General features: G+C 39.8%; 1 protein-coding gene across 1 annotated transcript in view; it reads left to right on the forward strand.

The window, feature by feature from the left end:
* Positions 1 to 6321: 6321 nt before the first annotated feature.
* Positions 6322 to 15820, forward strand: part of gabrg3 (gamma-aminobutyric acid type A receptor subunit gamma3) — a gene marked incomplete at both ends in the record, with an annotated part of 31404 nt that continues 21905 nt past the window's right edge. The window contains 3 exons of the mRNA XM_079157995.1: positions 6322 to 6467; positions 6623 to 6768; positions 9383 to 9450. Coding sequence (XP_079014121.1) covers positions 6322 to 6467; positions 6623 to 6768; positions 9383 to 9450 — 360 coding nt within the window. The remainder of the gene's footprint in view (positions 6468 to 6622; positions 6769 to 9382; positions 9451 to 15820) is intronic.

Consider the following 15820-nt stretch of genomic DNA (forward strand, 5'->3'; position numbering starts at 1 on the left):
ATTCTGACGAGATAAGCGACGTGTTAGGACGTCGACCCGTCAAACACAGAAGAGAACAACGTCACCGTGAGATTCACTGAGGACGAGACATGAATATCTGAATATGAACGGCAGGAATCTTTGTGGAATATTCAGTTTTATCAGCAATGTAAACACATATTGTCTTTTTCAGAATAAGGGTAAAAACATTTGGTGCTTGTAAACGTAGTCATTGAATCATGGTCTGTTTTTTGTTATTTCTTTTGCTATTTTCTCTCAATTTTGAATGACCAGTTTTCCATGAATATAGTTTTGAAATGGGTATGAATTGTAAACTGAAGTGACGATGGAAGCTTCTGTTTCCAGGTCACCATGTTGAGAATCCCGTTTGTACGTATGTACGGTCGTAGTGTAAGAAACATGTATATATATGCCCTGCTTTTAGAAAGGTTAGCTTCTATGTTATATGCAGCGCAGTGTTACTCTGGTCTCGTGCTTCATTGGATGGATGTTCAGAAATGAGCAGAATAGCTTGATCTTTAGCAATTTTGAAGAATATACAAGACTTTTTGTTTAGATCAGTTTGTTGTTTCTATGAGCTTTGATGAAAACATATATTCTTGATAAATCGTTGGATGCTTTGAGCAGGATCACTTGTTCGTTATCATTTAGAGTACCGGCTGTAGTTAAGAGACTGACGTGAGCTAATCAGGCTAATCGAAGAGACTAAAAGTCACGATGATTGTTGCATTTTGACCATTATTGTTTTTAAACCGTGGTTTATTTTTAGGCAAAATCTATGACAACAAAGTTTCATGAAATGAGTCTTATCTTGAAGGAATAGTTTGACATTTTGGGAAATTATATTATTTCCTGTCTTAACAAGATTATGATGTTCAAATTGATACTACTCTCATGTCTGTGCTGTAAATATGAAGCTACTGCCAGAAACCGGTTAGCTTAGCATAAAGACTGAAAACAGGTCATTACATTAAAGGAAGAAGTCTGATTATTTTTCCTGCTTATTTGCTTCTTAAATTAGTCAATTCAATAAATACGAAGCCTCAGCCGGACGCCAGTTAGCTTAGCTTAGCATAAAAAGATGGAAACAGGTTAAGACAGTAAAGGAATACCTAGGCTTTTTTATCGCGACTTTAATTAATCTGTACAACAAAAAGAAACAACAACCAGTCAACAGTTAGCTTAGCATAAAGATGAAAACAGGCCATTACATTGAAGGGATACTTTGTTGTAGAGACTTTTTTCACTTTGTTGAATTAATCTTTACAATAAAGATGAAGCTACAACCAGACAACAGTTAGCTTAGCATAAAGATGGAAACAGCTAGCCTGGCTTTGAAGGGAGCTAGGCTAGGGAACGTATCTTCTCTTGGATTATATTTGTATTTGACGTATCAAAGTCTGCGTGGGGAGGAGCTCGAGGTTTTACTAAACACAACCAAGTAGTTTTGTTGACTAAACCTAAACGTAATTAAGAATATAGTTTTAAAACAGAAAAACACTATAAAACATTATAATGTTGATATTCACAAATGTAGAAATGTATTTTGGTTGAGAAAAGTAACCGTGGTTTTAATCTGGCGACTACGTGGTGAATACGTCTTGTGTTGACTTTACACTCTAAACTAGAATGACCTGTTTATTCAGCACCTTTCAAACCAATCAAATGTGATTCTAAATGCTTTACAAATGATTGACAAGACGAAGAAAACACGAATGCACACCCAATTATGATAACAAATAATTAAAAAAGGAATACTAAATAAATTGATCATGGTAAAACTGTGAAAAAAGTTGAGCAAAATATAATAGGAAATATAATATAAGTATAAAAAAATGGTTAGTGTTAGTTGTTTAAATAGTGAGCTTTAGAACTGCTGAAAGATATCTTTCTATAGAGCCAGGCTAGCTGTTTCCCTCTGTTTCCAGTATTTATGCTAAGCTAAGCTAACGTCTGCTGGCTGGAGCTTCATGTTTAGTGTACAGACAGAAGAGTGGTATTGATCTTCTCATCTAACTCTCAGCCAGACAGTGAATACAAGTATCCACTGCAATAACTCCAGCTTATATATGATGATGCTGCGACAGCTGCATGCTCTCCCCTCACTCCATCAGAGAACGTCTCACAGGAAGGAAATCTGAACGTGATCATGTGACTTCATGCCTTCTGTGTGGCCTGCCTCTACACACACACACACACATACACACACACAAACACACACACATACATACACACGCACACGCACACACACACATACACAAACACACACACACACACACACACATACATACACACGCACACGCACACACACACATACACAAACACACACACACACATACATACACACGCACACGCACACACACACATACACAAACACACACACACACATACACACATACACAAACACACACACAAACACACACACACACGCACACACACATGCACAAACACACACACATACACACACACACACATACATACACACGCACACACACACATACACAAACACACACACACACAAACACACACACACACATACACACAAACACACACATACACAAACACACATACACACACACACCTATACACACACACAAACACACACGCACATGCACACACACACAGTTGTGTTGTATTTTAGGTGCAGGCTGCTCTTTAAATGCAAATATCTGAAGCAATAAATACTGCTCATATAATTAATGACTTCTGTTTATGGTAATAAATGTGACTTTTATTTAGTTGATGTCTTTTTATCCAGATTTGATCCTTTTTGGTCTTTTTTTCTATATATGGCTCTGATTCTCTTTAGCTCCGCCCCTCCATCTCTGTAAGCACAGTGCTCTCTGACCATGATTCATGATTCATTTATTTTGTAAAATACTTTATGAAATAATTACAGATTTAAGGGGACACAACGAGGACCTAAACGTTGCTTTCTTTCTTACTTGTTATGCGTAACTGATCCCCAATAAAGCTTCACTGACTCCATCAGTCTGCTGTTATTGGTCAAAAAGCTCAAATGTTAAAAGCCTCCATGTTGATTTTTCCAGAAAGAGACGCAGTATGATGCCATAGATTGATGAATAAATGTATGGTTCATATTGAGATACATGTATGCAGTTGATGTGATAATGTGACTTAATCTTTCCTGATGGAACAACACTCTGCTCGTGCTGCCTCTCCTTTGATTGTACACATGCATCCAGATCAGGCAGTCTCTATAGTTGGTGGGCTAGTAAATCCATCTTGGGGGTCTCAACATCTGGCTCACATCTGTTTGTCAAGGATTTAGCTCCATTTAAGTTGCTTTTTCCATTCAGCTGGCCCCGTGCTCTCTTCGGCAAATTAAGCTGCCACTGATGCCACCAAATGACATCAATCAAAGCATAAAGCTGGAGAAGCAGAGATGAACCGTCCTCTCTCATCCACACAGTAACAATAAAACATGTAAACATACTCCATCAACTCATACTACATGTAAACATACTCCATCAACTCATACTCCATCAACACATACTACATGTAAACATACTCCATCAACACATACTCCATCAACACATACTCCATCAACTCATACTCCATCAACACATACTACATGTAAACATACTCCATCAACACATACTCCATCAACACATACTACATGTAAACATACTCCATCAACACATACTCCATCAACACATACTCCATCAACTCATACTCCATCAACACATACTACATGTAAACATACTCCATCAACTCATACTCCATCAACTCATACTACATGTAAACATACTCCATCAACACATACTCCATCAACACATACTACATGTAAACATACTCCATCAACACATACTACATGTAAACATACTCCATCAACTCATACTCCATCAACACATACTACATGTAAACATACTCCATCAACACATACTCCATCAACACATACTACATGTAAACATACTCCATCAACACATACTCCATCAACACATACTCCATCAACTCATACTCCATCAACACATACTACATGTAAACATACTCCATCAACTCATACTCCATCAACTCATACTACATGTAAACATACTCCATCAACACATACTCCATCAACACATACTCCATCAACTCATACTCCATCAACACATACTCCATCAACACATACTACATGTAAACATACTCCATCAACACATACTCCATCAACACATACTCCATCAACTCATACTCCATCAACACATACTACATGTAAACATACTCCATCAACACATACTCCATCAACACATACTACATGTAAACATACTCCATCAACTCATACTCCATCAACACATACTCCATCAACTCATACTCCATCAACACATACTCCATCAACACATACTACATGTAAACATACTCCATCAACACATACTCCATCAACACATACTCCATCAACTCATACTCCATGTAAACATACTCCATCAACACATACTCCATCAACACATACTCCATCAACTCATACTCCATGTAAACATACTCCATTTAACATACACCATCAACACAAGACTATAAAAAAAACTATGAAAGTTAAAGCAAATAATTTCTTGTGTTTAAGGGACAAAACCTGAAAAACTTCACATAAAGGATAAAAAGATTTATAAAATAGGACATAATCTTTGTGGTCTTTGATCAAACCTATGATGCATCCTGCAGGAATGTTACGAGTGTATTTGAACGTGTCGGTTGGATGAATTTGTTCGTTGTGTATTTAAAACATGAAACATCTTCAGAGAGTTTCACGGTGAATAACGAAAGAGACATGAAAATAAAAAATAAAAAATATATGAAATAAAGTAAATAATATATAAAATAAATAAGAAATAATATGAAATAAAGTGAATATATAAAATAAAGTGAATAATATGTAAAATAAAGTGAATAATATATAAAATAAAAAATAAATAATATATACAATAAAGTAAATAATATATAAAATAAAAAATAAATAATATGAAATAAAGTGAATATATAAAATAAAGTGAATATATAAAATAAAGTGAATAATATATCAAATAAAAAATAAATAATATATATGATAAAGTGAATAATATATACGATAAAAATTATTAACATGAATTATGACTCACTGGAATGCCTGTGACACACTGAATATAGTGGGAACATAATGAATTATTATTAACCATCAACGTGTTCATCCTGTGACGTCATGGCTGCTTGTGTAAACAGACTGTAGTGTTGCAGCTCTGCTCACATGAGTCTCTCCACATCCTGCAGGTCTCCTCTGAACCAGCAGAGGGCGACGTCAGGCAGCTTCAGCAGAGAACCAGAGAACCAGAGAACCAGAGAGAGAGAACAGGGTTCTGCTCGTCTTACTTTAATGACGTGAACATTTCATATCATATAAAAACAAACCTCATCGTTCATCAGAGGATTATTTACCTTCTAGAATCTTCTGTTTCAGAGGAAAACACCTCCAGACAGTTCTCACTGATGATGAACAAAAGCTTCACTAAGTTCATTAGGAAGACAGAGACCAGGACTCACAGAGACCAGGACTCACAGAGACCTGGACTCACAGAGACAGAGACCTGGACTCACAGAGACAGAGACCAGGACTCACAGAGACAGAGACCAGGACTCACAGAGACAGAGACCTGGACTCACAGAGACCAGGACTCACAGAGACCACTTCACATGGGATCAAACTGCAGCTACAGCAGCCAAAATAAATATGAATAATTCTAATGTCTACGTAAATAAAAGAAGAAGAAGAAGAAGAAGATGATGGGACTAGACTCTCATTCTACTATATTTTAGTTGTTGTATAATAATAATAATGATAATTAGTTGTATATATTGTATATGTCTCTCTCTCTCTCTGAATGTGTGTGTGTGTGTGTACTGTATATATATATACACACACACACACACATTCAGAGAGAGAGAGAGAGTTCATATTAATGGACATATTTATTGTCTTGTTTAATTGTCTTTATTATTAAAATATTGTATTTTAGTCAGTCAAACACTTATTGTATTAATCTTTTTATTTCTCCATGATGTTTAAAGAAGGCGGGTTTTTGTTTTAACGGCGCTTCTGGATGAAGCTGTGCACGAGACCCTGACGCAGACTGAACCCCCGTGGAGGACTCGCTGGTGGGTTAGGGCTCTCTGGATCCAGTCAGAGTCTCAGAGTCTCGGGGTCCAGTCAGAGTCTCAGAGTCTCGGGGTCCAGTCAGAGTCTCAGAGTCTCGGGGTCCAGTCAGAGTCTCAGAGTCTCGGGGTCCAGTCCCAGTGCGCACCTGCGTGAGAGCAGCCGCGTCCGCAGCCCCAGCGCAGAGGAAGACCGGGTCCTGGAGGATGAGTGACGCATCTGTTGGATTACAAACCACGAGGAGCTCCTCCGTCTCTGAGCCGCACCGACTCCTCTCCACCGGTCCTCCCGAGGCCAGCATGTCTCCCAGAGTCCTGGCTCACGTCCTGCTCCTGTCGGTCCTTCTTACCTGGTGAGGCTGCGCTGAGACCGTTGTGTTCAGGGGGTGTGGGATAAATGAAACGTGATGTTCTGTTTCCCTACAGAAACTTTATTCTAAAGTGAAAGCGGGTCTCGTGTCTTGGTGTCTGCAGAGAAGCATCAGCTTGTCTCACTTTGCCTCCACAGCGCTCTGAGTCTGGAGGACGAGGACGAGGACGAGGACGTCACCATCAACCAGATGCTGGCGCCCAGAGTCCAGGACTCCGACGCCACGGAAATACTCAACAACCTGCTGAAGGAATACGACAAGAAACTGCGGCCGGACATCGGAGGTAACGGAACACACTCAGGACCTGCAGCTGCTCTTATTATGGGATGTATGAGCGTGTGTGTGTGTGTGTATGTGTGATTAAAGAGGAACTCATGTACAAAGATATCACTTTATCACTTCATGAATCCTTCATGTAGGAGTTATTATAAACCCTCTTAATATTTAATATAAGATTAAATATGATGATAATAACAGCTCTACCTGTTGAGGTCACGAGGTGGTGACATCATTGATCTTAACGTGGTAGTGACGTCATGCTGTGACAGTATTCTGTCTTTCTGCTCATCTTGGTCAAATATCTCTCTGTTGATATCTGACGGTGGATTTTTGGTACTTTTACAAAATATTGACATCGTGAGATTTTTTGATAAATAATCATCAGACGTGTTGAAATAATGAAGTTTATGAAATGACATCACTTTACTGTAACGTAAAGAAGACGACACCGAGACAATATCTCCACGACATGATATATAATATCAATATGTTGCCGAGCTCAGCTCATGTTTATCAATTTAACACAACAAAAGAATTAATAAATATCATCTCACTTTGTCATCAACAACCGATAAATGTGATTAAGGCACAAATATCAAGTCATCAACATTATAATATCTTCTAAAACATGATGCTACAAAGCTACTAAGTTATGTCATCAATAGCTCCTCTACATCAGCTGCATAATTAAAGGTGTAATATTTCATATTCAGAGCTTTAATATCTCATCATCATCTCTGTAACATACAGTAAATCTACCCGAGCAGAGAATCTGTGTGCCGGCCACTGCGTGCCTTTAAGTGCATGTTAGTAGTGCACGTGGGCGTGTCTTTTAGTGCATGTTAGTAGTGCATGTGAGCGTGCCTTTTAGTGCATGTTAATGGTGCATGTGAGCATCCCTTTTTAGTGCATGTGAGTGTCCCTTTTTAGTGCATGTGAGCGTGCCTTTTTAGTGCATGTTAGTGGTGCACGTGAGCATGTATTTTTAGTGCATGGTAGTGCACGTGAGCGTGCCTTTTAGTGCATGTTAGTGCACGTGAGCGTGGCCCCACTGGTGCGTGGTTATGAATCCCGCTGCTCTTCTTGGTAAGACCCGCCCCGCCTCGCTGGTGAGAGACGATTGGTTAGACGCTGACCTCCAGAGGTTAAGATGATCTCTCATTGGTCAGGACCTCAACAAATCAGGGTAGCAGTACCTCAGCGAGCATGGACACCCGGCCAATCCGAGTACTTGAATGCCTCACGGGGCGGTTCTTACCAAGAGGAGCAGTGGGATTCCTAGTATCACCGCTCTGGTTATCTGAAGGTTCACTCACTGAGACCAGAGCATCAAACCGCGTGAGGAAGAACATCATGGTTGGGCTTCAAATAAGAAATAAGTAAAACATAAACATCATAAAACAAACATCACTAACTAAATATGATACAAAAACTGTATTCAGATTTCGTTTTTAAAAGATGTAAACAAAAGATTTGATGATTAGATGGAGTCTTGAAGATGACCTGCATGAAGTCCTCTGGAGGTAAATCATCTTTTCATTGCAGCGTTAAATCTTTGGTTGTTTGTTATAACTGACCTGCAGCAACAAAGGTCAAGATGTAACTCATCTGCATATCCTCATGAATATGAATTACATTTAGAGGTTATAACGTTTTATAATGTTACAGTTTGAGAGGATGAGAGACTGTGAGGTGTGCTGCTCATGTCGACACTCTGCTTCTGTTTGCTGTCTGGATTAGACGCTCGTATCCTTAAAGCTCGAGCTTTAATGAGAACGTAAGAGACACGGCTGCATGTGAGATATTTCTGTGACTTGGTTTCTTTTTTAGGTATTACTTAAGAGCTTAATGACTTCCGGTTCTTTAAAGTTCTTCAAAGCTTCACGTGTTAAAGCTGCATTCTCTCTAGTGTCCACCAGGGGGCGACTCCTCTGGTTGTATAGAAGTCTATGAGAAAATGACTCTACTTCTCTCTTGATTTATTACCTCAGTAAACATTGTAAACATGAGTTTATGGTCTCAATCTCTAGTTTCAAGTCTTCTTCAATACAGCATGATGTTCATTTAGTAAATGATGGTCCATTTAGAGTCACACAGACCATAAAGCAGGGGATGCTTTAGGGGCGGGGCTACACAGTGATTGACAGGTCTCTAGCAGAGACGTATACGACGTCTCTACATCACTCCTCCTCGGCCACCTCGGTGCTTCATCTCTAATCAGAGATAGAAGCTCCTCTGCTTATCAGTTAATTGCGTTCATCCGGCTCCCCAGGTGTGATTCAGGTCTTTAATTAGTGGGCTGGAGTGAGAACCAGGAGGGATAAGTGGGCCTGAGGACCAGGGGACCACCCTGGACTTCCTCTCTGGTGTAACAGCGTGCAGCTTTATGTGGCCTGTTGCTCAGATAATTAGAGTTTTATGACAGTAGTTAACGTGATGAAGACGAAGGTATGATCCTCCCCTTCACACAGCAGCCAGTCGCTCTTCAAAGGATTCAGAACAACAGAGTGTCATCGATCCAACTTCACTTTGCTGCTCTTTGATTTCCTAAAGAGGCAGGTGTGCCCAAAAAAGCCCGACAGCTTCGATCAATAATCATTTTCTCTGCTCCTCCGCAGTGAAACCGACCGTTATCGATGTGGGCATATTGGTGAACAGCATCGGGCCGGTGTCCTCCATCAATATGGTGAGTCCACGCCTTTCATTACGCTCATGTTTCTGCTATTTACACAAAGCTCTGCGTCCGTCTTCATGGACTCACACTGAACTCTGCATGTCTGTGACCTGTCAGTGTGCGTCGTCCACAGTTTGATTTGAGGAGAGTCGAGTGGAGCTGAAGGAAGATGAGTCTGTGCTTGGAAAAGAGGATTTTATGGTAAAAACAATAGACGTGTGCTTTTTAGGACAACGTCACTGATGAGCTGAGCTTCTCAACGATATCTGTCACACAGCTGATGAACTGCCTTTAATAGACCTTTTATATCTTCAGCTTTTAACCACCTGAACCCCAAACTCCGTCTCATTCCTCTCTGTCTTTATTCTCTCTGTGGTCTAAAGTCCTTCATCTCTATAGAACCAGAACCATCAAGACTAGAAGCAGAGAACTAGAACACGTCTTTAGTGTATTTACATGTCTACGTCCTCTCCTCCTCTCCTGGATGTTTAACCTCACACGACCTTTTTGTGCAAAGTGACTTTCAAACTTTCATCTCCTCAAACCTGCAATGACAGATTTTCAGCAGAAACAAGTAATGAGCACATGATCATCACCTTCAAGTAGATAGAGGTGAAGTCCCGCCCCTTCCTGTGTCCCTGATGGGACCTTATTGTCGTCAACGGTGAGAAACTGATAATTATTTGATTCCGTATGAATTGTACCATGAATTTGATCATTTATAAGACAATTCTGCACATCAAGAAAGTTTCATTTTGTCATAAACCTGTTGAAGTGTCGTACAGGTGTGAGTCCCACAGTGTGGAGGAGGTCTGATGAGACCACAGGTGTTTGGGTGTTCTCTGGTTTTGTCGTCATTGTTGCCTCCTGAGTGGTTTTGTGTCTACAGTTGACAAATGTTTAGAGTCTTCAATGACTTTATTTTAAGACGGAGTTGAGCAGCTTCATTGTTTTACCTGAATGCAGCCGAGGAGCTGCTGGTTGTGTGTTCGGTTTAGATCATCTGAAGAGAGAATGAGCCGAGTGACCGACTAACAATCAGGGACCATCGTTTGCTTTTTACTGACACTCTGAGACGAATGCTGCCAAACAGCACTTCCTCTGTCGTGTTGATAACATTGTGCTTTCAAATGTCCCAACTGTCCATATGAGTCAAATCCTGCTTTATATCGGTATCCTGCAGTATCCAGATGATATTATTTAAAGTGATGTATTTAAATGAGTACGTCATCGTTTTAAGTAGAGATTGGGTGGCAGCTCGTTTTAAGCCCCATTGTGAGAGAAGAAGTGATGAACGGTATCGGAGGTCATACCTATTGTTTCTAATCACAGTGTGTAAGTGTGGGTGTCATGACGGTGATTCATCCGCTTTAGGAACGAACTCAGAAGAATTTAGATCATTTTCACTTCAAATAGACAATCAAAGAGAAAAGTCTTCTGTGGAGAGATTTCAATTCAAAAGAAATGGGCCATCATGCATCTATCTGTCTACCTATCCATCCATCCATCCATCCATCCATCCATCCATCCATCCATCCATCCATAGTTTTTTACGTCACTTTTTTAAGTTTACGTTACTTTTTTATTGCCAAAATTACTTTTGAAAACACTTTTTAAATACTAACATTACTATTTATGCTAACATTACTTTATTTTATTGCAAATGTTACTTTTTAAATGCTTATATTACTTTTTTATGCAAACTTTACTTTTTATTTCAACACTCATTTATTTTAATGGTAGCGTTACCGTTTTAAATCATAACATTACTTTTATATGCTAACATTATTTCTTTTAATGCTGCCGTTACTTTACTATACTGACGTTACTTTTTCGAACGCTAACGTCACTTTTTTTATTCTAACGTTACTTTTTTTATGCTAACGTTACTTTTTTAATAACTTTTTTTTTTACTGCTCACGTTATTTTAATTATTTTAACGTTACTATTTATTGCTAAGATTGCTCTATTTTTATGCCAACACAGTCGGGCTTTTGTGCTTTTAACCGGTGCTGCTGCTCACCTGTCGAGCTAACTGTGTATTCTCTCCGTTAGCATTGTCATTAATACGAGCTGCCATTTCTCCCGTACTCTCCATGAGTCATGCTAGGTAGCTCAAGCCGACAGTCTAAGATCGATGTGTTGGGAAGTTTTTTAAATTTAAATGTATCTTTTTTGCTTAGTTGCTTCATTTCTAAGTTCTGAAAATGTCCGTAGTTAATGTTTCAGGACATTGTTTTTTTTTAATCTGCTGCTCACACATCCTGGATGGTTTGTAAATGTGAAACCTGTCTGTTCTCAAATTCCTCTTCAGGCACGAGGAAGCACCACGAATGACTCATTCAAATAAAAAAACAATAAGCGGAGCTACGTTTTAATAAGCAATGAGCAATATGCTAAGTTGGAGAAGGCGGCCTGTGTGTCATTATGAAGAAGCTATTTTTACACGCGTCGGGTCAGGCAGTGTCCAAGGCAACCTGGTGTAGTCCAGGAATCTCTGCCAAACCAGAAGCCGGTGCCAGTGGGGTCCCCGAAGCTATTCTCACCCTGTGGAGAGAAATACAATATTCATGCCAGTTCATTTCTCCGCTGCGTTAGCGAGCTGCTGGCAGGTCGACTGCAGCCTCTCGGTGCTGTTTCTTCAGCTCGCAGCACAACATTCATTTGAAACAGTCCTGAAATCTGCAGCAGACTAATTGTTTGCTTCATACCTGCTGTGGCAGGAAACGGCCGTGACATTTTTTTTATTCACTCCATAATAAACGTTTCTTCACCCGTTGGGTCAGCTGGCTCAGATACAACAAAAAGAAAAGTATGTTTTCCCCGAATAAGCCTCCTTATTTCTCTGGCTGGTAGATTTGTGTAATGAGTTCTTCAGCATGAGGAACGTGTAACGAGGCTCTTTGTAACGCCGTACAAACATCTCAGTGGAATATGAATATGCTGCTGTTGTGGTTCAATCAGCATGTAATGAACTTACAAATATATCTTTCCTGTTTTACCAGCGCTCGTGACTTTTATGTTACCGGTGTGACCAAACTGCTGAGCTTCCTCAGATGTAGACAGACAGTACGGGACCTGAAGCAGAATGAGTTAAGTTTGAACTGAGAGGAAGAGGAGACCTCTGAGCTGTGACTACACTGAGCAGCAGGAATGGGAGTTCATTACAATATCATAAATGTCTCGCTTGTTCCTTGTTGGTCTGAATAGTCACTCAATTTGTTGCTAGTTGCTCTTTAGAAATGAAGTTGCTTCGAGGAACCGAAACACTGGCAACGCTGCATGAAGCAGATATTGTATGTCAGGGTGGAGTTTGATGTTCCTTTGAGGATAAATTAAATCAGAATCAGAAACAGTTTATTGCAAACTATGTTTGCACATACAAGGAATTTGACTTGGTGATTGGTGCATAACAATAAACATGTTATTAATTATGAGTTTACACAGAACATTTCATGCTGTCAGACACTCAAAGAGTTACCTGCATCACGATTAATATATACTGTATAAAATATGAGGAACTAGTACTTGTAACCTGATCAGAAGTTGCACTGATTGCGCTGCCTCCCAGCATTGGACGCCTGATGGGCTGCCACACAAGGCACCTGATTGGACGAACACTCAGAGGCTGTGGATTGTGAAAAAAAAATTTCCTAAATGTGTTTCTGAAAAATATTTGGGTGTGAAAAAAGGCAGGCAGCGTCTGAATCTGTCTTCATTGTAGATCAACAAACGGTTAGTTTAAAAGTTTTTCGGGAGTTTCCAGAGGCAGCGAGTCATGCTGGATCCCTCGATTTGCATAAAGTAGCTTCAACCTCAACTTTATGCAAATGAGGAGCGGCAAATATAACTGCTGGTAGAGACCTGTCAATCACTGTGTAGCCCCGCCCCTAAATCATCCCCTGCTTTATGGTCTGTGTGACTCTAAATGGACCATCATTTACTAAATGATCATCATGCTGTATTGAAGAAGACTTGAAACTAGAGATTGAGACCATAAACTCATGTTTACAATGTTTACTGAGGTAATAAATCAAGAGAGAAGTAGAGTCATTTTCTCATAGACTTCTATACAACCAGAGGAGTCGCCCCCTGGTGGACACTAGAGAGAATGCAGCTCTAACACATGAAGCATTGACTTGAATAATTATTATTATAATTAGTGCTGGGCAAGTTAACGCGTTATTATCGCGTTAACGCATTAATTAATTGACGTAGACAATTCTTTTTTCGCCCGTTAACGCAGTTTTTAAAAAATTAAGCGGACATTTTTAACACAAGAACCGACCGGCCGGCAGTGAGCAGTGAACAGCTGTTTGTGTCGCGTCTCTTCCTGTTTCCTTCACCTACATTCCCCTGGGTCCTAAGTCCCTCCATGTACAGCTTCTTATCACCCTCTATGTACCAATGTACATTTATTACAAACACCACACATATTACGCTAATCAGCGTTGCATAGTGTCTGACCAAAATACCAAAAAAGAAATGTAATTATAATATATTATTTCACACAGTAGACAAAAAGATTGAAACAAGAGCCATACAGAATGCACGTTGAGTGATTCAAAGATAAAATGAAAGTGAGGAAGAGGACAGCAACACACAGTAACACACAGTAACACACAGTACACACAGTAACTCACAGTAACACACAGTAACTCACAGTAACACACAGTAACTCACAGTAACTACACACAGTAACACACAGTAACTCACAGTAACTACTCACAGTAACACACAGTAACTACACACAGTAACACACAGTAACTACACACAGTAACTACACACAGTAACTCACAGTAACACACAGTAACACACAGTAACTACACACAGTAACACACAGTAACTACACACAGTAACACACAGTAACTACACACAGTAACACACAGTAACTACACACAGTAACACACAGTAACACACAGTAACTACACACAGTAACTACACACAGTAACACACAGTAACTACACACAGTAACACACAGTAACTACACACAGTAACACACAGTAACACACAGTAACTACACACAGTAACTACACACAGTAACTCACAGTAACTCACAGTAACTACACACAGTAACACACAGTAACTCACAGTAACTCACAGTAACTACTCACAGTAACACACAGTAACTACACACAGTAACACACAGTAACACACAGTAACTACACACAGTAACACACAGTAACTACACACAGTAACACACAGTAACTACACACAGTAACACACAGTAACTACACACAGTAACACACAGTAACACACAGTAACACACAGTAACTACACACAGTAACTACACACAGTAACACACAGTAACTACACACAGTAACACACAGTAACTACACACAGTAACTACACACAGTAACACACAGTAACACACAGTAACTACACACAGTAACTACACACAGTAACTCACAGTAACACACAGTAACTACACACAGTAACACACAGTAACACACAGTAACTACACACAGTAACTACACACAGTAACTCACAGTAACACACAGTAACACACAGTAACTACACACAGTAACTACACACAGTAACACACAGTAACTACACACAGTAACTCACAGTAACACACAGTAACTACACACAGTAACTCACAGTAACACACAGTAACTACACACAGTAACACACAGTAACTACACACAGTAACTCACAGTAACACACAGTAACACACAGTAACACAGTAACTCACAGCAGGTGGACGATGAAAGTTTGTGTCCTCGTTCCCAGCGACCTTCGGCTAATGAGGACACGAGGCGAGACCTGCAGCCAACAAAGAGACACGACGTCTCAGGGCAGATACAGGATGTACTGGAGGCCTTTTGCTGCATAATCATAAAGCGCCAGCTTCACACTTGAGACGTATGCTTTGTCCTAGTTTACAGTATCTGGTGCAGTGACCAGTACTGGGCTTACTTTGCTTTAATACAAAACAAAAGTTTATTTGGTTAGGATGTTGAACTGTGAATGTCCTCACTATTTAATGTGTGGAAATGTGTTATTTCTACCTTGAACTGCAGCGAGACAAGCAGGAAGATAAAGGTATGATAATAGATGAATGATAAGGTGAGTGATGTCACCGTGATGTCAGAAATGAATACAGGAAAATAAAGTAAAAAGTATATCTTATTCATCAACCCACCCAAAAAAGATGTGAACTTTTAATATGTTTTTTACTTAAAGTCCATTCAATGAACTTTCATTTCTCTTGGTTCTGTCGCCCCCTGTGGTCTAAAGCTGTAGTGTCTCTGAGCACCAGAGTCTCTTTAGAAAACCTCTCATGTTACTGCAGCAGGTCTGACAGTCTGACCCTCTCAGTCCTGGTTCTGGTTCTCCTGTGCCTCCCTTCCCTCCAGCGGGTCCAGCAATACGTCCTGGG

The sequence above is a fragment of the Pholis gunnellus genome (genome assembly GCF_910591455.1).
Source record: "Pholis gunnellus genome assembly, chromosome: 4".
Classification (NCBI taxonomy): domain Eukaryota; kingdom Metazoa; phylum Chordata; class Actinopteri; order Perciformes; family Pholidae; genus Pholis; species Pholis gunnellus.